Source organism: Ictidomys tridecemlineatus, chromosome 4 (assembly GCF_052094955.1).
Source record: "Ictidomys tridecemlineatus isolate mIctTri1 chromosome 4, mIctTri1.hap1, whole genome shotgun sequence".
Taxonomy (NCBI): Eukaryota; Metazoa; Chordata; class Mammalia; order Rodentia; family Sciuridae; genus Ictidomys; species Ictidomys tridecemlineatus.
In genome coordinates, this window is record NC_135480.1 from 109,600,840 (window position 1) to 109,623,308 (window position 22,469).

General features: G+C 40.1%; 2 protein-coding genes across 5 annotated transcripts in view; one reads left to right on the forward strand and one right to left on the reverse strand.

The window, feature by feature from the left end:
* Positions 1–4,620: 4,620 nt before the first annotated feature.
* On the reverse strand, positions 4,621–17,983 carry Rpusd4 (RNA pseudouridine synthase D4). The gene is made up of 7 exons (XM_005330762.4): positions 17,770–17,983; positions 17,264–17,429; positions 15,837–16,038; positions 7,118–7,211; positions 6,898–7,042; positions 5,716–5,813; positions 4,621–5,007 (listed from the first exon to the last, which is right to left on the reverse strand). The coding sequence occupies exons 1-7, from the start codon at positions 17,953–17,955 to the stop codon at positions 4,807–4,809; spliced, it is 1,092 nt and encodes a 363-aa protein (XP_005330819.3). The 5' UTR covers positions 17,956–17,983; the 3' UTR covers positions 4,621–4,806.
* A 41-nt stretch (positions 17,984–18,024) lies between these two features.
* The window catches only part of Fam118b (family with sequence similarity 118 member B), a 57,618-nt gene continuing 53,173 nt past the window's right edge, over positions 18,025–22,469 (forward strand). For 2 of the 4 annotated variants that reach the window (XM_005330758.5, XM_021730140.3), the window contains exon 1: positions 18,026–18,139. The gene's annotated coding sequence lies outside the window, so the exon portion shown is untranslated. Of the gene's footprint in view, positions 18,140–22,469 lie in introns of all 4 variants that reach the window. The other 2 variants (XM_040285522.2, XM_005330757.4) reach the window with 2 other exon arrangements.

A 22,469-nucleotide genomic window follows, 5' to 3' on the forward strand; every position in this document is an offset into this window, starting at 1 on the left:
TCATCTGTCTCCCTAATCAAAGTCAGTTATCACTATTTCTTAAGTGTCATATTATTATCCCTTTGTTAAGAAGCATGGTTTATTGGAGACAGGAACAATAGCCAAACCACAGTCTGTTAGCTGAATGCAGCTCATGTTTCTCTTTGTCCTATTGTTATTAAACCCAAGTCTGTTTACTTGTTACTTTAAAAGGGGCCCAATGAATTGAGGACAAGTTGTGGGACCAAGGAAAAATATTTATTCAGAATGCCAGCAAAATGAGAAGATGACAGGCTACAGCCAAAGAAGGCAAAGCTAGGGGGAGACTAATGGCATATTGCTCAGCAGCACGACCTCCAGAATGAATGACTTTTAAAGTCACCTAAAACCCAAGTGATGCTGAAGGGTTTATTTAGACTTTCCCTCAGTTATACAGAGTGAAGATCTTCTATTTTTAAATAGTTTGGAAAAATCAAAATAATAACAGATGGTGTTATATTATTGTGCACTCCTGCCCAAAATTTTTAAAAGCACTAATCCCACAACTATATTTAGAAATAGGACTTTTAAGGAGATAGTCAAATGAGGCCATAAAGATGGGACTTGACCCAATCTGGCTGATGTTCATATAAGGAAGAGACATCAGGGATGCACATGTACAGAAAAAAACCTGTGTGAACACACAGCAAGTTGACAGTCATCTGTAAGCCAAGAGGCCTCAAGAGAAACCAGACCTGCCCAGCCCTGACATTGTACTTCCAGCCTCCAGAAATGTGAGAAAATGTCTGCTGTTTAAGCCATCCATCTGTGGTATTTTGCTATGGCTGCCTGAGCTAATACACTTAGTGACACATGAAAATTATATGAACTTCATATTTGAGTCCATTAATAAAATTTTATTAGAACATAGCCTTGCTCACTCATTTACATATTATCTCTGGCTGGTTTTTTGCTACATGGCAGAGTTGAGTAGTTTTGACAGGAACTGTGTGACCTGCCAAGTCTGAAATATTTGCCATTTGATCCTTCACAGAGCATATCTCCAAGCAGCTTGAGTATAAGGTCCTTGCTTGGGATTTGGATGGCCACCTTAAGTGACAGCCGCCATGTTAAGGAAAAAATTTCGCTTTCCCGCCCAAAGGCCTTTCTGAGAAAGGCTCACCACTCCCTCAGACAACCCAACCCTTAACACATTAGGACCCGCCCAGCTCTGGTTCCTGAGCCTCCCTGATAAAAGTCCCAGAACCCAAGCCTATTTTGCCTCTCTCTGACAAATACACTCACATGTGTATCTCTGTCTGACCTCCTTCTTTCGTTTCTCGCTTACCAGTCTCTCATTCCTTGCTTTCCCTTCATTGAGCACTTGCTTTGAATGCCTAAGTATCGTGCTCTGATCCTTACTTGGCTGAACTATCTACATAGTGGGTCTTGCTTGGTACAGTGGCTCTTTTTGATCACTGCAAATAACTTAAGAAGGGTGGTTTCATAGGGTAGTGTTGCCTGGGAAGCTGGAGTTACACAGCCAAGGAGCTTGGAACATGACTAAAAATGAACTTCACTTATTTTGAAATATTGACATAGCAGTGTTGGGCACCACTGGGTCATTTCACCTTAACCCAGCAGGTTCCAATCCCAAAAGGGTGGGTCCCATCTCTGTTGCCAGATGAACCTGGCTTGATAAGCAGACCCTACACCTTACCCTCCCTGTACATCAAGAGCAGCATCCCCATATCAGATCACCCCTGGCAGATCTGAGTCTAGATCTGACCTCAGACATATCTGCCACACTTCTTAACATAGGTCCCCTTCTTTGGGGACACTGGACAGTGGTGAATGCTTCAATGGCAACTAATTACAAGCAGACTACATTAGCTAATATCTGATGCTTCTTCTGGTATGCTTAAGTGTTCTATTAATTTTACACAATATCTTTACTTTTAGGTGGTGTGAGGATCGAACCCAATATCTCACGCATGCACAGGAGAGTGCTCTACCTCTGAGCCACAAACCTAGCCTAAGTGTTCTATTAATTTTAAAAGGACAATTCATATTTATAAATAAGTTATTTCAAATATAAACCTTAAAAAAATCATGCTTCCTCTGGTTAACCAAACAGCATACCAAAGTATGTTTATTTTAAACTGAAATCATATGGTCTGTTCTCCCACCCTTACTCCCAAAGTTGCAAATCCCCTACTAGGTTATTCTAATCCATGACTCAACAGGTAGGGTGGGAGACAGCCCTCAGTGTAGGGATAAAGACGCTTCTCTATTTTCCAATGCAGAGACCCATATACCAGGGCAGCTTAGGAACTCTCAAAATACCAACTGTCTCTCTCTTGGTAGCTCCCTGCCCAGAAACCAACATGAAACAGCAATGAAAAGCTAAAAATATCACAAAGAATGGCACTGTAGCATTCATGGTGACACTGAGTAAGATTAAGGACACTGACAGCTGGTTCTGTCCACCTCTGTGGCTTGTGCTAGACTAGGGAGCAACATCCCTGCTCCACACTTGTCAATCACAGGTGATTACATTTAATGAAAAGACCTCTGGAGATATGTGAATGCTCCCATTTACTTTCAAGCTAGTAAATATTCAGTTTGCCAAATTATAGACCATACATCCCTACTGAAAGGAAACACAACTGGAAGAATGATAGAAATCCTATATCACTTTCCAAGTGTGTCCTGATTAGCATCTTTTCTATATTTTCCAATTTTTATTCTCATCATCTGCTAATATAGTTCTCCATTCTTGTAGGCATTTCTGATCATCTCACTATGCCAAAGTAAATTATTAATAGTTCTTAAGTGTCACATTCTTGTCCTTTTGGAGAATCCCTCTTGAGAATCAGTTTACCAAACAGACAAAATATTTAGGCCTTATAGAAAGTCAACCTCATCTGTGCTCTTAAATTCAATATGCATAGTAATAGTAGTGTAGAAATGGGGAAGGACATTTAGAAAGCTGTATTAACAATACAGAAATTCCCGATTCAAGGGGGATACATTCCAAGACCCCCAGTGGACACCTGAAACCATGGATATTACCACTCTCTCTATATTTTCCCTACACGGAAACCTGGGATCAAATTTAACTTAGGTACACTAAGAGACTGGTAAAAATGCTACTTGAACACCAATACTAATACTGAGAAAGGTGATCTGATAACTAAGAGCTATAAAGTGACTAAATAATGGGTAACATGTATAGCATGGAAACACTAGACAATGGGATGATTCACATCCCAAATGGGATAGAGGGACAGTGCAAGATTTCATCATGCTACTCAAAATGGTGTGAAATTTAAAACTTCAGAATTATTTCTGATCTTTTCCATCTAATATTTTCAGACTGTGGTTGACCACAGGTGACTGAAACCGTGGAGCAAGAAACCATGAATAGAAGGAGTACCTTATATACAGAGGGAGCATACAAAAGCTATTCTGGGGCTTTTCTCTCCAATGTGCTGTCACTCCAACTTTCTTCAGCTCAGCCCAAAGTAGTGTGCAACGTATCTGCGTATTAGACAACTGGGTATAAGAAGAAAAAAGAGAGCCAGAGGGATCAACTGAGCAGGGAGGCCAAGGAAACTTGTACACTACTGGTGTTGGGCATGGCCATCTCCTTCCTGAGAACTAAGAACAGGAGGCTTGTTTTCAAAACAAAGAATTTTTTTAAATGGCAGCTCCCTTCTAACCACACTCTTTTGAATTAACCAAAGCCATCCCCTTTCTAGCCTAGAAAGGACATATGGCAGCTGAAATGCCAGCTACTGAACTAAAACTTTCAAGATGGCTTCTCTCCCCCAACTTTTACACTTACTATTCATTAAACTCAGATTGCAAACTAGCAACCTGTAGACCAAATTCATTCTGCAAATATGCTTGGCTAAGTGTCTTTTTAAAATTTTGATTTAGCTGGCAATTGGCTAGGAGTTCACATAGCTTCTAGATTGCCTTATTCTCTGAAAAAAATTTTTTAAAAATATGCCTCCACAGGGTAACAACCACTTGGAGCTAACAACTATTAAAACAGTGTGTGAAGCCTGGCACAGGGGTCCACACCTATAATCCCAGCAGCTCAAGAGGTTGAAGCAAGAGGATCATGAGTTCAAAGCCAGCCTCAGCAATTTAGCGAGACCCTGTCTCTAAAATACGAAAAGGGCTGGGGGTGTGGCTTAGTGCTTAAACGCCGCTGGTTTCAATCCATAGTATCAAAAAACGAAACTCCTAGGTTTGTCCCCACCACTGCCTTACATCCTGGCAGCTTCACTCATTTGTTAGCTGCCTGCCATTTACACCTGCTTTCTTATCAAAAGCCCTACCCCATCCAGACCCTGAACACTCCCTTCCTAGATTCCATAAGCACTAGTACAGTGAGGACTCCATTGATAGCCAGAAAGAATTCTGGATTCCGTAAATCTGTTTAACTATTATGTTCTTTACAATGACAAGAATCTCCCTGATAGCTCAAGATGTTGGATAAAAATAATTCCTGACCACAGATTTTGTCCTTTAGTTCTCCTTTTTTCCATTACTGTACCAATTGCCCTGGTCCTGGGCTCTCTTGCATCTTGGCAAGGAGACCCTGTGGTGGGGAGATTTCCAGCAGGCTTTTTCATAGAATGCTCAAACTCTCAGTGAATAGATTTTATTCTCCATTAAAAGCCCTGACACAGCTGAGTTTCTTCAATTTATGCCACCAGGCTCTTCTGGAGTCTGTTCCAAGTGAGAAGTTACAACAGTCCACGAAACAAAGCAGAGTCAGGGGCCAAAGAGTCTTCACTGTACTCTCAGATGCCTGGCTTCATTGTCCCCAATTTAATCTTGATTTGGAATCTCTAAACCCAGACGACGCAGAGAACGTGCAAAGAAGTGAGGAAGCCTACAGACCAAATGGAGTTCCTCCTTCCTGGACCCCAGGGCAGGTAGCATCAACTGCCGGGCATGCAGATGAAGGGGGATGTGGCGGGCCTTTGACTGTTCCAGCCCCAACTTCTTCAGAATGCCAACAGGAAGCTTCTACACAAAGACAAGACAGATCCTTGTGAGCAAGACTACCCTTGTCCACCCTTGACCAGCATGCAGAGTCAGAGGACTCCCACCTAAAACTAACTAACCCCCTGGAAATCCCAGTAATGGATAGTCTGCTTTAGTGGCATGTCTAGGAAGGGCTCAGAAACAGGTAAGAAAAAAACAGACCAAAGAAATTTTGTGGGCTCATACTCTGGCCCTGCAAGAGAATAAACTACAACATAAACAATGAAAAAAGTTACTCCATATTTCTTTAGCATGAAAGGTAGCTTTTAGTTTCAGGAAGATTTCTTCCTCTTGCCCACAACATCACAACAAAATCTGATGCTGATCAAATAAAGGAGTAAGGTTTTGCTCATAGATTCTGAAGCTCCATGAGAATGAGATCTGTTTCTAAATTCTGTAGGGTTAGATAATCAATATAGTGCCAAGCTTGGAAACAATACTTGCCATGACTTACTTCAGGATATTTTTTTTTTTGAGAGAGAGAGAGAATTTTTTTTATTTTAATATTTATTTTTTAGTTTTCGGCGGACACATCTTTGTTTGTATGTGGTGCTGAGGATTGAACCCGGCCCACACGCATGCCAGGTGAGCAAGCTACCACTTGAGCCACATCCCCAGCCCCACTTCAGGATTTTAACAAAAAGAAAACTCAAGTGCTCTCCCTTATTTGTTTAGTACTCCCTATGTTACCTGAGGGGCCAATCTATTCCAGTCTGAGTACTTGTGATCACCAAGGACTGGGCAATCCAATCCAAAAGACAGGTGAACTCGAAGTTGATGTTTCACTCCTTGAGAAAGAGAAGGACTTATGAGAAACTACAGAAACAATGTCAGTGCTGGAATCTGTTTCAAATCATATTAAATCAAAGCACAGTAAACTGGCAAAGACCTAACTACAATAAGTTATGAGGAATACTGTAACAAGCTATAAGCTATGCAGCATCAACCAGCTTAAGAAATGAACATTATAATCACTTTAGATAATCACCCCATGAAGGTGGCATCCACCATTACCCTGACTTTTTAATAATGTTACTACATAATAATAAATAGTATTCTTCTGCACATTTTAAAACTGCAGTAAAATATATGCAAAATTTCCCATTTTAACCACTTTTAAGTATGTAATTTATAATATTAGGTATATTCACATTGTTTTACAGCATCAGCATCCATTTCTCAAAGCATTTCACCAGCATCCATTTCTCAAAGATTTTCATCTTTCCAAACTGAAATTCTGAACCCATTACACAATGATTCCCCATCACTTCCTTCTTTCTCTCAACCCCGACCCCAAGCTTTTGGCAACCATCACTCTACTTTAGTAGTTTCTGTGAATCTTACTACTCTTGGTACGTCATATAAATGGAATCATACAGCATTTGTGCTTTTGTATCTAGCTTATTTTACTTAGTATAATGTCTTCATGATTTACCCAGGTTGTAGTATATATCAGAATTTTCTTTAACTCCCTTTTTTTGTACTGAGCATTGAATCCAATGGTACTTTATCACTAAGCTACATCCTCACTCCTTTTTATTTTGGGTCAGAGTCTCACTAAATTGCCAAGGCTGGCCTCAAACTTGTATTACTCCTGTTTCTCAGCCTCCTGAATACATAGGATTGAAGGCCTGCATGACCATACCCAACTGTATTTTCAAATAAAGGTATCCAAAATGTAGCCTTCTGCTACCCACAATGATCCCTCTGGGGACACTTGTCTCAGAGCAGCACCAAAAGCCCATGGTCATATAAATAAGCTACCCATTATCCTACCCACAGTATCAGTGTCTCATAATAAGGGCAGAGTCAAGCACAAGGCCCTGGACAAAGTACAGTAGCCATCTTGCATCAGAATGGGGGCACCCTCACCAGTTACAGGCTGGAGCTCCACGAGGGCAGAGGACAGAGTGCTGCTGAGCACCTGGTACTGAGTCATGGCAATGTGGGCATTCCGGTTGGTCCGTACTTTGACCATCTTACCACCGTTCATGCGGTAGCTTGGGGACAGCGTCATCTAAAGATAAAGTAATCAAGATATGATTTCCAAGGAAGAACAGAAACCCGTACCTCAGAAAGGCAGCTCACCCACCTTGTGGTGTTGCTGCTGGCCTTGCACCTCCTTCTCAATGATGGGAATATCCACGACTCCTGCCGAGGGCACGGGGACATGCACAGTGATGGCCCTAAGGAAGACACACAGATGGTTGCTTTAGTCACATAAGGCAGAGAAGAGCTCTTGGATTTGCCTGAATAGAGGATTTCACTCCAGACCTTCTGCACTAACATGGGTACTTCTTATGAACTTTTATGCCTGTCTGTGTTGAGACGAGAGGGAGACCACCAATAAAAGAGATTCAGAACGGGTGACTGTTGTGGCTGAAGTTCCTGTGACTTTCTGGGGGCACAGTAAAATTCTGATTTACCTATGTGACAAATACAGTAGGAGTGGTCCTCTGAGTTTGTCATTAGATGCATTTATTCATTTAGTCTACGATCAGAACCCACTATCTTTTATTACTTAAAGAAAAACAGGGCCAGGTGTGGTGGTGCATGCCTATAATCACAGTGGCTTGGGAGACTGAGAAAGTAAGGTCACAGGTTCAATGGCAACCTCAGCAACAGCAAGGTGCTAAGCAACTCAAGTGAGACCCTGTCTCTAAATAAAATACAAAATAGGGCTGAGAATGTGGCTCAGTGATTGAGTGCCCCCAAGTTCAATCCCTAGTACCCAAAAGAAAAAAACAAAAAAAGGACATACCAGAACCCTATTCTCCCAATTTTCTTTTTTTTAAATTTTTTATTTGTATATGGAAACAATACCTTTATTGTGTTTATTATTATGTGGTGCTGAGAATTGAACCCGGTACCTCACACATACTACACAAGTGTTCTACTACTGAGCCATAACCCCAGCACCCCAATTTTCTTTTAACCAAATATCCACTCTTAAATGCTGGAATAAAAGACCACGTAATTAATATAATTTTTTACCCTTCCCCAACATTCTATAATTAGTATTCATGACATTAATAGTAAAAGACTTAAAAATATAAGTAGTATCCAGTTTTCAGATTAAGCATTATACCAAAGAAAATCATGTGGGACTCTCCAAGAATGATCTCTTATTATAATGGTTCTTAAATTTGATTGTATATTCTAGACATTTATAGAGCTTTTTAGAACTTTTTTTTTCTTGCAATACTAGAGATAAAAGCCAGGGTCTCACATATGCTAGGCAAGGGTTCTACCACTGTGCTACATCCCCACCTCCTGTTTGTGAGCTTTTTTTAAAAAAAATAAAGACACCAATCTCCATAGCCACCAGATTTATGAATCAGAACCTCTGTGGGTGGGTCTTAAGCACGCAGATTTTTAAAGGGCTCCCCAGATCATAAACTATCTGCAAAATCTGTAAAAAAAAAAAAAAAAAAAAAAAAAAAATGGACTAACATGCACAATATAAACATTTGTAAAGCAAACAGATAATAATAACCCAATATGAAAATAGGCAAAGGAGAAGTAAACAGTCTATTATTCCAAGAAAGAAAGGGAAACTCAACCAACCAATAAATACAAAAAGACAGCAAATATCACTAGTACATAGGGAAATAAAAAAGATCTTTTTTTTAACCCAACAGAGTGGCAAGCTTTTTAAAAACGTTTTGGTTAGTATAAGAGGAAGTAGGTAAGACCACCACTCATGGGAGTATAAAGTGACTTTTGGAGAGCACTTTGGGGACTATTAAAATATCAAATATGCACACCCTTCAACCTAGCAACTGTTTCCAGGAATTTATTCTAAAAATATTGCCATGGCCCCTCCCTCCATGCCTGCAAGTTAGGCGGAACTCTGACCACCGGCACATCAGGCCCAGGGGCCTGCTGAGGGGCAGGCCCGCCCCCTCCCCCGTGCCTGCAAGGTAGGCGGACCTGCGACCCACCGGAAGGTTAGGCCCAGCAACCTGCGGAGTGACAGAGGTGCTCCACGTGCCTGCTGGGTAGGCGGACCTTCGACCGACCAGCAGAGCAGACCCAGCGGCCTGCCAGCGTGGTAGACAGATCACCCCAATTGGAGGAGGATCACAGCCACTACCTGCCCTGCAAGGGAGATTTTTCAACTATACAAGAGCAATATAAATAAATAGAGGGAAAATTTCAAAAACACAACAGTTTCACCAAGCAGAAAGAAACGCCAGCAGTATGAAAAGACAAGGAAAGAAAGGACCACAAGCAATGCAGGTCAACTCAACTTTAGAAGAGGTAATAGCTGCAACAGATGGAATGTCAGATAAAGAGTTCAGGATATACATGCTTCAGATGATCTGGAGTCTCAAGGAAGACATGAGACAGCAAAATCAGACAATGAAAGATCACATTGACAAGGAACTACACAAACAAATCCAGGAAGTAAAAGATCAATTTCACAGGGAGATAGAGGTAATAAAAAACAAACAAATAGAAATCCTAGAAATGCAGGAAGCAATAAACCAACTTAAAAACTCAATTGAGAATATTACCAGCAGAGTAGATCACTTAGAAGATAGAACATCAGACAATGAAGACAAAGTATTTCACCTTGAAAAGAACATAGACAGCTCAGCAAGTCTGCTATGAAACCATGAGCAGAACATCCAAGAATTATGGGATAATATTAAAAGACCAAACTTAAGAGTCATTGGGACACAGAAAGGCACAGAGCTCCAAACCAAAGGAATAAACAATCTATTCAGTGAAATAATACGAGAAAACTTCCCAGACTTGAAGAATGAGACAGAATCCCAAATCCTATAAGCCTACAGGACGCCGAATGTGCAAAATCATAAGAGATCCACACCTAGACACATTATAATGAAGATGCCCAACATACAGAATAAGGAGAGAATTTTAAAAGCTACAAGAGAAAGGAAGCAGATTACATTTAGGGGTAAACCAATCAGGATAACAGCTGATCTCTCAACACAGACTCTGTAAGCTAGAAGATCCTGGAATAACATATTTCAAACACTAAAAGAAAATGGGTTCCAACTAAGAATCGTGTATCCGGCGAAATTAAGCTTCAGGATGGAAGATGAAATTAAAACCTTACATGATAAACAAAAGTTAAAAGAATTTGCAGCTAGAAAAGCATCTCTTAAAAAAAATCCTTGGCAAAACACTACAGGAAGAGGAAATGGAAAACAACAATGAAAACCAACAGTGGGAGGTAGGACAGTAAAGGGGGGAAATAATCAAAGAGGAAAACAAATCAGGTTTAGTAGCATTAATAAACAAATATGGCTGGAAGAACAAACCATATCTCAATAATAACCCTAAATGTTAATGGCTTAAACTCACCAATTAAGAGACACAGGCTAGTTGAATGGATCACAAAACAAGACCCAACAATATGCTGCCTACAGGAGACGCATTTGATAGGAAAAGATATACATAGACTGAAGGTGAAAGGTTGGGAAAAATCATATCACTCATATGGACAGCAGAAACAAGCAGGAGTGTCCATACTCATATCAAATAAAATAGATTTCAAGCCAAAGTTAATCAAAAGGGATAAAGAGGGACGCTACATACTGCTCAAGGGAATCATACACCAACAAGACATAACAATCATAAATATATATGCCCCAAACAACGGTGCTGCTATGTTCATCAAGTAAACTCTTCTCAAGTTCAAGAGTCTAATAGACCACCATACAATAATCATGGCAGACTTCAACACATCTCTCTCACCACTGGACAGATCTTCCAAACAAAAGTTGAATAAGGAAACTATAGAACTCAATAACACAATTAACAACCTAGACTTAATTGACATATATAGAATATACCACCCAACATCAAGCAGTTACACTTTTTTCTCAGCAGCACATGGATCCTTCTCAAAAATAGATCATATATTATGTCACAGGGCAACTCTTAGACAATATAAAGGAGTAGAGATAATACCATGCATCTTATCTGATCATAATGGAATGAAACTGAAAATCAACGATAAAAGAAGGAAGGAAAAATCATGGATCACTTGGAGAATGAACAATAGGTTACTGAATGATCAATGGGTTTTAGAAGACATCAAGGAGGAAATTAAAAAATTCTTAGAGATAAATGAAAACACAGACACAACATATTGGAATCTATGGGACACATTGAAAGCAGTTCTAAGAGGAAAATCCACTGCTTGGAGTTCATTACTTAAAAAAAGAAAAAACCAACAAATAAATGATCTCATACTTCATCTCAAGATCCTAGAAAAAGAAGAGCAAAACAACAGCAAAAGAAGTAGGAGGCAAGAAATAATTAAAATCAGAGCTGAAATTAATGAAATCGAAACAAAAGAAACAATTGAAAAAATTGACAAAACTAAAAGTTGGTTCTTTGAAAAAATAAATAAAATCGACAGACCCTTAGCCATGCTAACAAAGAGAAGAAGAGAGAGAACTCAAATTACTAGCATACGGGGTAAAAAAGGCAATATCACAACAGACACTTCAGAAATACAGAAGATAATCAGAAATTATTTTGAAGCCTTATACTCCAATAAAATAGAAGATAGTGAAGGCATCGATAAATTTCTTAAGTCATATAATCTGCCCAGATTGAGTCAGGAGGATATAGACAACCTAAACAGACCAATATCAATTGAGGAAATAGAAGAAACCATCAAAAGATTACCATCTAAGGAAAGCCCAGGACCGGATGGGTATACAGCAGAGTTCTACAAAACCTTTAAAGAGGAACTAATACCAATACTTTTCAAGCTATTTCAAGAAATAGAAAAAGAGGGAGAACTTCCAAATTCATTCTACGAGGCCAACATCACCCTGATTCCTAACCAGACAAAGACACTTCAAAGAAAGAAAACTACAGACCAATATCTCTAATGAACCTAGATGCAAAAATCCTCAATAAAATCCTGGCGAATCGGATACAAAAACATATCAAAAAAATTGTGCACCATGATCAAGTAGGATTCATCCTTGGTATGCAAGGCTGGTTCAATATACGGAAATCAATAAATGTTATTCACCACATCAATAGACTTAAAAATAAAAACCATATGATCATCTCGATAGATGCGGAAAAAGCATTTGACAAAGTACAGCATCCCTTTATGTTCAAAACACTAGTAAAACTAGGAATAACAGGAACTTACCTCAACATTGTAAAAGCTATCTATGCTAAGCCTCAGGCTAGCATCATTCTGAATGGAGAAAAATTGAAGGCATTCCCTCTAAAATCTGGAACAAGACAGGGATGCCCTCTCTCACCACTTCTGTTCAACATAGTTCTTGAAACACTGGCCAGAGCAAGTAGACAGAGAAAGAAATTAAAGGCATAAAAATAGGAAAAGAAGAACTTAAATTATCACTATTGGCAGATGACATGATTCTATACCTAGCAGACCCAAAAGGGTCTACAAAGAAACTATTGGAGCTAATAAATGAATTCAGCAAAGTGGCAGGATATAAAATCAACACGCATAAATCAAAGGCATTCCTGTATATCAGCGACAAATCCTCTGAAATGGAAACAAGGACAACCACCCCATTCACAATATCCTCAAAAATAATAAAATACTTGGGAATCAACCTAACAAAAGAGGTGAAAGACTTATACAATGAAAACTACAGAACCCTAAAGAGAGATATAGAAGAAGACCTTAGAAGATGGAAAAATATACCCTGTTCATGGATAGGCAGAACTAACATCATCAAAATGGCAATATTACCAAAAGTTCTCTATAGGTTTAATGCAATGCCAATCAAAATCCCAACAGCATTTCTTGTAGAAATAGACAAAACAATCATGAAATTCATATGGAAAAATAAAAGACCCAGAATAGCAAAAACAATGCTAAGCAGGAAGTGTGAATCAGGCGGTATAGCGATACCAGACTTCAAACTATACTACAGAGCAATAGTAACAAAAACAGCATGGTACTGGTACCAAAACAGGCGGGTGGACCAATGGTACAGAATAGAGGACACAGAAACCAATCCACAAAATTACAACTATCTTATATTTGATAAAGGGGCTAAAAGCATGCATTGGAGGAAGGATAGCATCTCCAACAAATGGTGCTGGAAAAACTGGAAATCCATATGCAACAAAATGAAATTGAATCCCTTTCTCTCACCATGCACAAAAGTTAACTCAAAATGCATCAAGGAGCTTGATATTAAATCAGAGACACGGCATCTGATAGAAGAAAAAGTTGGCTATGATCTACATACTGTGGGGTCGGGCTCCAAATTCCTCAATAGGACACCCATAGCGCAAGAGTTAACAACTACAATCAACAAATGGGCCTTACTCAAACTAAAAAGTTTTTTCTCAGCAAAAGAAACAATAAGAGAGGTAAACAGGGAGCCTACATCCTGGGAACAAATCTTTACTCCTCACACTTCAGATAGAGCCCTAATATCCAGAGTATACAAAGAACTCAAAAAATTAGACAATAAGATAACAAATCAACAAATGGGCCAAGGACCTGAACAGACACTTCTCAGAGGAGGACATACAATCAATCAATAAGTACATGAAAAAATGCTCACCATCGCTAGCAGTCAGAGAAATGCAAATCAAAACCACCCTAAGATACCATCTCACTCCAGTAAGATTGGCAGCCATTAGGAAGTCCAACAACAATAAGTGCTAGAGAGGATGTGGGGAAAAAGGTACACTTGTTCATTGTTGGTGGGACTGCAAATTGGTGCAGCCAATTTGGAAAGCAGTATGGAGATTTCTTGGAAAGTTGGGAATGGAACCACCATTTGACCCAGTTATTCCCCTTCTCGGTCTATTCCCTAAAGATCTAATAAGAGCATGTTACAGGGACACTGCTACATCGATGTTCATAGCAGCACAATTCACGATAGCAAGATTGTGGAACCAACCTAGATGCCCTTCAATAGATGAATGGATAAAAAAAAATGTGGCATTTATACACAATGGAGTATTACTCTGCATTAAGAAACGACAAAATCATAGAATTTGGAGGGAAATGGATGGCATTAGAGCAGATTATGCTAAGTGAAGCTAGCCAATCCTTAAAAAAACAAATGCCAAATGACTTCATTGATATAAGGGGAGTAACTAAGGACAGGGTAGGGACGAAGAGCTAGAGAAGAAGATTAACATTAAACAGGGATGAGAGGTGGGAGGGAAAGGGAGAGAGAAGGGAAATTGCATGAAAATGGAAGTTGATCCTCAGGGTTATACAAAATTACATATAAGAGGAAAGGAGGGGTAAGAGAAGAATAATACAAGTGGAAGAAATGATTTACAGTAGAGAGGGTAGAGAGAGAAGAGGGGAGGGGAGGGGAGGGGAGGGGAGGGGAGGGGGGATAGTAGAGAATAGGATATCCAGCAGAATACATCAGACACTAGAATGGCAATATGTAAATCAATGGAAGTGTAACTGATGTGATACAGCAATCTGTATACGGGGTAAAAATGGGAGTTCATAACCCACTTGAATCAAACTGTGAAATATGATATATTAAGAACTGTGTAATGTTTTGAACTACCAACAATAAAAAAAAAATATTGCCATGGCTTAGATGTGGTTTGTTCCTGCCAAAATTCATGTTGAAATTTAATTGCTGCTGTAGTGATATTGGAAGGTAGGCAATTTAAGAGGTGATCAGGACATTGAGAAGGATGTATGCTGGATCATTACCACATGTGTGGACCACTACAAAGCAAGGCTGCCCTCCTGTTTCCTCTTTTCCACACATGCCCATTTACCCTACCACTTTCTGCCATGAGTTGAAGCAGCACACCAGCTCATGCTCTTGGACTTCCTAGCCCCCAGTACTATAAGCCAAAATAAACCTCTTTACTTTATAAATTACCTAAGCTCAAGTATTGTTACAGCAACAAAAAATGAGTTAATATATATTCACATATTCTTTACAACAGACTCTGAAAAATGGGAAGTTATCTAAACATCTATTTATACAGTAGAATAACAGAGTCACTACAAAGGGAACAGCTTTAAATGTACAACACAAAATGCTCTCCAAGATATTTGATCCAAATGAAATCAACAGGGTACAAAGCAGTGCATAAATGTGTTGCCATATAATAATGTTTATGTATGCCCAGTATAACACTTAAAAGTTTACAAAAGATACCGGTAGAAGTATTGCCTTTGGGGAAGGAAATTGCTGAAATGCAGAACAGTGGGTTTCTCTATTGACTCATGTATCCTTTTTATAAAAAAAAAAAAAAAAATGAGGTAGACTTATATGAAAAGATCCCTAAGACACAAATTAAGTATATATATATGTACGTGTGTATGTGTGTGTGGGGGGGACAAGTATGCAAATTGTACAATGTGAAAAATATACAAATAAGTATATCTAAATATGTGAAATATATGTGTATTCATAAGTGTATGTAGGTACACACACAAATACCACATATACAAGACATGTGTAAATGAATTGAGTAAGGACCAGAGAAACAAAAATTAAATAGATCACAGTGGTTGCTACTTCAAGGGAAGAGACTAGAATGGCAGAGTGGGTTGATTCTCCAGAGGCTTTTGTCTTTGTTTCACTATTTCAACCAAAAATGAAATCATATATTTCATGTACAATTAATTTTGATAGTTTTGATGTACAATCATAATTAAAAACCACTATTTCATTTAACGTTCTAAACACCAAATCTGTTTTAAGTATTTTTTATATCCTAATAGGTGATAGTGCAGGGCCTTCTACTAATAGTTGCTGATATATGATGAGGAACAGAAGAGATTCCTCCATTTATACCACCTCTACTTCCATCAATGATCCTCATACCAGTACTTCTTTGTCACCTGACGGGTTCTAAACAACTCTTGGACTTGATGTGCCACATCTTTCTCCCAAGCCAACACCATTACGCCTGTGGTTTCCTTGTCTAGCCGGTGGCACAGATGTAAGGGCTCTGCCTTGTGGCCATGAAGCATCTTTGCCAGGATAGGCAGCACATCACTGATGCAGAGCTGGACCCCAGGGCCACCTAAGGAAAAAGACAGAAGTTTGAGAGCTTTTACCAAAGAACTAACTTGGAGAAAAGTCCTCATGCATAAACTGTCAATGTGTTCTAGAGAAATACTACTGAAGTGTAGGAAGGGCTAGTAACATCAGTATATCTAAAGACCTCTCTAGCTATAAATGAATCTAAAGTCCCCAATACAGGCTACTAAGTCAGAATCTGCCTTTTAACAAGCTGCCCAAGTGACTTACAGGCAATTAAAATTTGAGAAACACTGTCCTAGATTATGTGGCTTTCTCCTGGATATACTTTGCAGGACCATAAGGCCCTCTTAGGCATTGCAGAAGAGTGGTTACGGGGATGGGGTTTGGGATTAGACATTCCTGGTTTCTCCTTTTTGTACTCACCTAACTAGCCACTTGACCTCAGACAGATTACTTGTATTTCCAATTTTCTCATGTAAAAGAAAAAAAAAGAGGGAGGTAAATAACTGGAAAATAATCTCACTGGGGAATGATAAGGCAAGAAATTGTTTTTGGAAGAGGAAAAAACTCATGTAAAGTACCGTTTTAATTCTTTGTCTTTATGGACAACTTTCTCTTAACTTCCCCCAAAAGATTACCTTCTTCTAGAAAAAATATTCCTTCTCTCTCTCCACCTTTTTCACCAATACATTTTACCCTATCAAACTTTTCTGACTCACTTCAGCTGTTCCTTATCACTACATTCAACGTTTAGTTATTTAAAGACAGATCTGAGTGTCCTGTTAAGTTCCAGAAGTTTTATTTGGCATACTCCACCACAAACACACCTTTTAAAAATATTATTATGTATTTTGTGTTATTTTCTCTTTCCCAGTTTTGTGTGTTTATTTGTGAAACAGGGTCTAAGCTGCCCAGGTTTGCCTAGAACTCCCAATCCTGCTGCCTCAGCTTCTCAAGTATCTGGAATTATAGGCACTTGCCACTGCACCTTTCTCTCTCCCAGTTTTGATGAAAAATAACCTGAGGACTAAGAACACACAGTCTTTATAGTTTTCTACAATAGTCCCTGTGGTAGTCTGCACACAACATTCCAGGAATGACTGCTGTCAAATGTTTGGAAATGGGTTTACCTTATTTATGTAATACTCTACAAAGGTTTAATTAATTTGAATGCAAGAGTGCCTCACCTGTAATACTTCATAAATGCCCCTAGTTGTGGCAGAAAGCAGTAACAGGTCCCGCTCCCTTGCCCACATGGTCCTTACCATGGACAGGAAGACCGTAGGGCTTATTGATGACCACAAGGTCCTCGTCCTGGTGGAGAATCCCTCGGCTCAGTGCCTTTGCAAGGACGTTAGGGTGAACTCGCTGCAGCTGCCGTGTGAATCGCACGAGTTCTTGCACTCTCCGTTGAATACGGTTTGTTGGTTCCTACGGAGAGAAGAGGTGGGAATGCCTGGTGACTAGTAGTAAGCGAAACAGAAGGGAAAGCCCTCAATAAGCGTGAGTATTTGGGTAGGGAATGCCTGTATCTCTGCGTTAGACTCAGGTCTTTCTCACCTTCGTACCTACGCGGTGGTCGGAACTGAGCCTGGCAACAGCAAAGACCCAGCCCAAATGAAGACCACATAACCCTACAGACCTACCCTCTCCGCGGTCTGCCCATTCTCCTACCTTTACTTACTAGCCGCCCAAGGACCCTCCTACCTCACACCCTGCCTGGGAAACTGTGCGCACTGCCTGTTGGGAGTCGTGGTCCTTCCGGGCTTACCGGCTTTTTCTTCTCTTGTTCCCGTTTCTGGGCTCGGAGCCTCTCCGCTAGTCTCTGGGCATTCAGAGGCCTAGTAGCAGCAGCGGTGGAACAAAATGGCTTTGAGACGAGAGTGAAAAGACTCCCCAAACGCGGGCCGGAACCCCGGACCCAGGCGCCAGACGCAGTACAGCTGGGCGCCGCCATCTTACCAAGGGAGGGGCAAGCTACGACCACGTGGAGAAGAATGACAACTGGGTGGAGGGAGTGGGTGGGCTCCTCGGGTCACGTGTAGAGGGCGGGACCTGCGGGTCACGTGGGCGGTGCGCGCTCAGTGCGGCTGCGCCGGCCGGTAGCTGCAGCTGGAGCCGTGGCGTTTGGAGGAGACGCGGTGAGTGTAAGGGGAAGCCGGGCTGGGACTGGGCAATGTCCGTGCCTCAACGTTTTCCGCGTCCCCAGGATCTCGGTTCTTGGAAAACACAGCCCACGAAAGCGGTTGTCCCTTTGGGACACAACTCCAATCAAAAACACTTCCCCGCCCCCGCACCTTCTTAGAAAAGAAACCCCACAGACGCTTGCCCCACTGTCTTCTCAGGCACCTACTTCGTCCCTCTTGGCAACCACATCCTTGGCGGGGACGCGGCGTGTCCCCTCCTGTTTCCTTACCGCTCGACCTCCGGAGATGCCCGGATCTCTAGCCTCTCCACCTCTCGCCTTCCGACTCTCTATGTCTTTGTTCATGTTGTAACCTACCCTCTCTTACTCTCCCAAGGATGATGGTCCCTTCTTTCATCCAAAGCCCCTAGCCCGTATTTCCTGCGAAGGAAGCACACGGGTTTCTTCTGTCCTTCCTCAGGAATTCATTTCTTGCGGTCTCCTCCTGCTTACCTTCTCCACTCTTCACAGAGAAAAGACGAAGTACAGGGCACCGACCTTCCCTTCTCCCTTTTGCTTTATTTTTCCCCTCCGTAGTTTGCTGCCCAAAACGCTTTCTTCTTCTTACATGATGCAGTGTTGGGACTCCCATGCCTGAACTGCAAGCGACTTCCTCTGATTTCACTTAAGGGACGGCTGGGAAGATGAACATCTGTTTGGGATGGTAGTCTTAAAAATACCTTGGGATGTACGTGCCTTTCGTTAAGAATAAAGGTAATGCTGTGCTGAGTTCTGAAAGAATGTCTTGAGAAAAACCAATGAAACTGAAATGACGGTAGAAGGATAGCAGGAGGTCTGCTTGGGGAGTTAAGAGAATAGGAAGTGAATTAGGTTTAGGTCCTTCCTCTTCAAAAGAGATTGACAGAAGGGAGTAATGGAGCATAAAACAAAGTTGAACAGATGGAACTAGCCTAATGAAGACCTTAAGATGAAGAGTTTAAACTATAAATGATGGGTAGCTGAGTCTTTGAAGCTTCCTGAGAGACTCCTTGGAAGTGGAATTCTGGAAATGAATGTGACACTTAAATGCAGGACCGATTGTAGCAGGGAAGCTATCTGGGATGCTGCAATCTATGTGATCAGTAATGAGGCTGTGCCCTATTCTAGTGGACCCTTTGCCCTACAAGGTACTGTTTTTTGTTTGAATCCATTTAGTTATATGCAAGTCAAGATACATCATTGGCGGGCTGTGGCTCAGTGGCAGAGCACTTGCCTCGCACATGTGAAGCACTGGGTTCGATCCTCAGCATCACATAAAAATAAGTAAAAATAAAGATATGGAAAAAAAGATTTAAATTCTTAAAAAAAAAGATATATCATTGGCAACTACTGTTGATTTGTGAGTCCTTTGAGGACTGTCCCCCATACCTAGCATTTAGTAAGTTTACAAATATTTGTTAGGAGGTTGAATTACATCATGGACATATTAGGTGTTTCTAAACTTTTTGAATTGTCTTATTTCTGTCAGTTTGGACCTGAAGAGTAAAAATAGGGGTAAATATATTTGTAAGGGAAATGGAAAAAATCTTGTGTGTTTCTGAGATAAGATAAATGATCTGGAATAAATACAAAGAACTCCAAGGGAGATTGAGAAACAACCAGTGTTTCCCCTTCTATTATTTTGTTTGTTTTTGTTTTCCCCAGTAAATTCACAGAACATAAATTTATAAATCTTGAGAAATTCCATCCTAAAAAATTACTACCCTTTATCTATATGCACCAGACCCAGGTTCTAATTTTATTAAACTGTTGCACATGCCTTGTTACTTAGTTACATGAAGTCCCTTTTCCAAGGACCCTGAAATTTGGACTTCCGAGTTTAAATGCATATCATTACATTAATTACAAACCTGTTTTCTATACAGGATTTTTGTGGTGTGAGTGAAAGTACTGGGAGAATCTTTCTGCCTTTTGGCATTCAAGAAATACTTCTAAAGAATTGGCATTCTGGCCAGTAATCCCAGCGGCTAGGTAGGCTGAGATAGGAGGATCCTCAGGTTCAGAGTCAGCCTCAGCACAGCGAGGTGCTAATCAACTCAATGAGACCCTGTCTTTAACGCAAAATAGAGCTGGGATTGTGGCTCAGTGGTCGAGTGTCCCTGAGTTCAATCCCCAGTACCAAAAAAAAAGGCATTCTGTGTCAGAAAACAAAAGAAAGAACAACTCAGATGTCATTGCTTCTTGACTTAGAACTTCTTCAGTTCTTCAGTTTCAGGTTAACCCAAAGCACACACCATAGTGCCTTGGAGAATAAAAACATTAGTCACTTTTTTTCTGGAGAAGGAACCTTCGTTTTCTTTCTTCTTCGTTTGTGTTTTTCTTGTTGAAACTTTGTAAGAAGAATTTAAAGAATTCAAAGTTTTTGTTATCACTTTACTAGCTTTAGCCTAGTTGGGTCCAGAAGTTACAACTTCCTTGTTTCTCTTATGAGGCTAGGCTGCTGTCTCAGTATAAAGAATGTATGCAAATATCATGTGTCTCTTTCCTTTTTTTGAAAGTCTGTGGTGCTGGGGATCGAGCCCAGGAGCACTCTACTATGAAGCCATATCTTCAGCCTATTCTTTTTTAAGACAGGGTCTTGCAGAGTTGCTGAGGCTGGCCTCAAACTTGTAGTTTTTCTGCCTCAGCCCCCTAAATAGCTGGAAATACAAATGTGCACTGTGCCCAGCATTCTTTTTTAAAATCTCTGTTGCCTCCTTCCTCTTCCTCATTCAATTGATGATATTTTAGGCATTCATTTTTCTACTTCTTCACAGTTGCATATTGTCTTTTTGGTTGGGGACTCCCTTGTCTGAACTGTTTTCTCAGTATAAAATTCTATTAATGGGTCTTCATTCTTATGAAGTCTAATTCTGTTCAAACATAACTTAATTACGTAGATTTTGACATATCACCATATATGCCCTCAAAATAATTAAATAAAGAAGAATTTGGGCTGGGGTTGTGGCTCAGTGGCAGAGAGCTTGCCTAGCCGTGTGAGGCACTGGGTTCGATTCTCAGCACCACATATAAATAAATAAAATAAATATTTTTAAAAAAACTTGATTTTTTTAAGACTATTTTTCACTCTGTGCAGGAACAAGGACTACCAGTAAAGGAACTTGGAAGTTAAATACCGTATACATAAGGTTGATTAATGGCATCAAGTTAAATGGCAACCCCTTAAGTAGTGATTTGCTAGTTGTAGATTAACCAGAGATCACATTTCCCCTAAGAGCAGGAAGTACTTGGACAATGTTTTAAAGAGATTAAAAGAAGCAATTAGCAGGAACTCTCTGAAGGTGTTCTGGAAAATACAGTTCTTGGGAGCCAGAAGATCTGGAGACTAGTCCCAGTTCAGCTTTTATGAACTTGAAGAAATAATATGGGTTTCAGTTTTGTCACTTAAAAAGTTTAAGAGCTTTACAACTGTAAGCTTCTCTGCTGTGAAGATTTTCCAGTGACACTTCAGTACTTTTGACTTTAACAAGTGGAATTTCTCTCAGACTTATCTTGAATGCATTTAGCATTGGTACAGAAAATCTGTGCCACTAAACTAATATTTATATATGGAGTTTACTTCATTTAATGGTGTTGGAATAATCAAGATTTCTAATGGGGCAGGGGAGGGGCATATAGAAAAATATTTGGGAGAGTGAGGCTCAATGGTAGAGCACGTGGTAAGCATGGAGAATGCCCTGGGTTCAGGGCATTCTACGTGTTTATTATTTCCCTGCACTGGAAAAAATATTAAAATATTAAATCTATAACATATAGTATCTCTCATACTTTTATTTAGCTTTTGAATAACGATCCGGGCAAATCTAACTTAAACCACTGCTTCCCAGACTTTTCTCATTTCACAGCACATATGGAAATAATTGTTGTATCATTAGGAAAAGCTGAAAGTTACCCACAGAAGGCAACTGGCCTGGGAGCTGTGGCAGTTCACAGTCCCCACTTGGCAACACCAAGGCTAAGGAGATACATCCCTACCCTGAGACCTGACTGAATATTAGGAAGGTCAGCTTTGTACATTCAAGGTCTTTGCCCCAAACTCTGCCGGACTATGAATAGGAACTGTATTATTAGTTACTTTTGTAAATTGGTCTCTAATCTTATTTTTTGTGTTTATGTTCCTTTCTACTTTTGGCTAGTTTACATTTAAAGACTATACTTATCCTTACACAGTGGCTTTTCTAAAAGTATGTGAATGATAGCTAACTGATGAAGAGATGGGAAATACTTTTGCCATAATATGGTGACACTGTTAAGAGTATAGGCAGTCTTGGTCTGCCTATTTAAAG

Excerpts from the sequence above, each read along its gene's own strand:
- Rpusd4 (XM_005330762.4), bottom strand. The coding sequence starts at position 17,955 with ATGGCGGCGCCCAGCTGTACTGCGTCTGGCGCCTGGGTCCGGGGTTCC. Across the intron at positions 17,430-17,769 it reads AACAAGAGAAGAAAAAGCCG|GAACCAACAAACCGTATTCA; the intron begins GTAAGCCCGGAA and ends TTCTCTCCGTAG. Across the intron at positions 7,212-15,836 it reads CAGGTGACAAAGAAGTACTG|GGCCATCACTGTGCATGTCC; the intron begins GTATGAGGATCA and ends TGTCTTCCTTAG.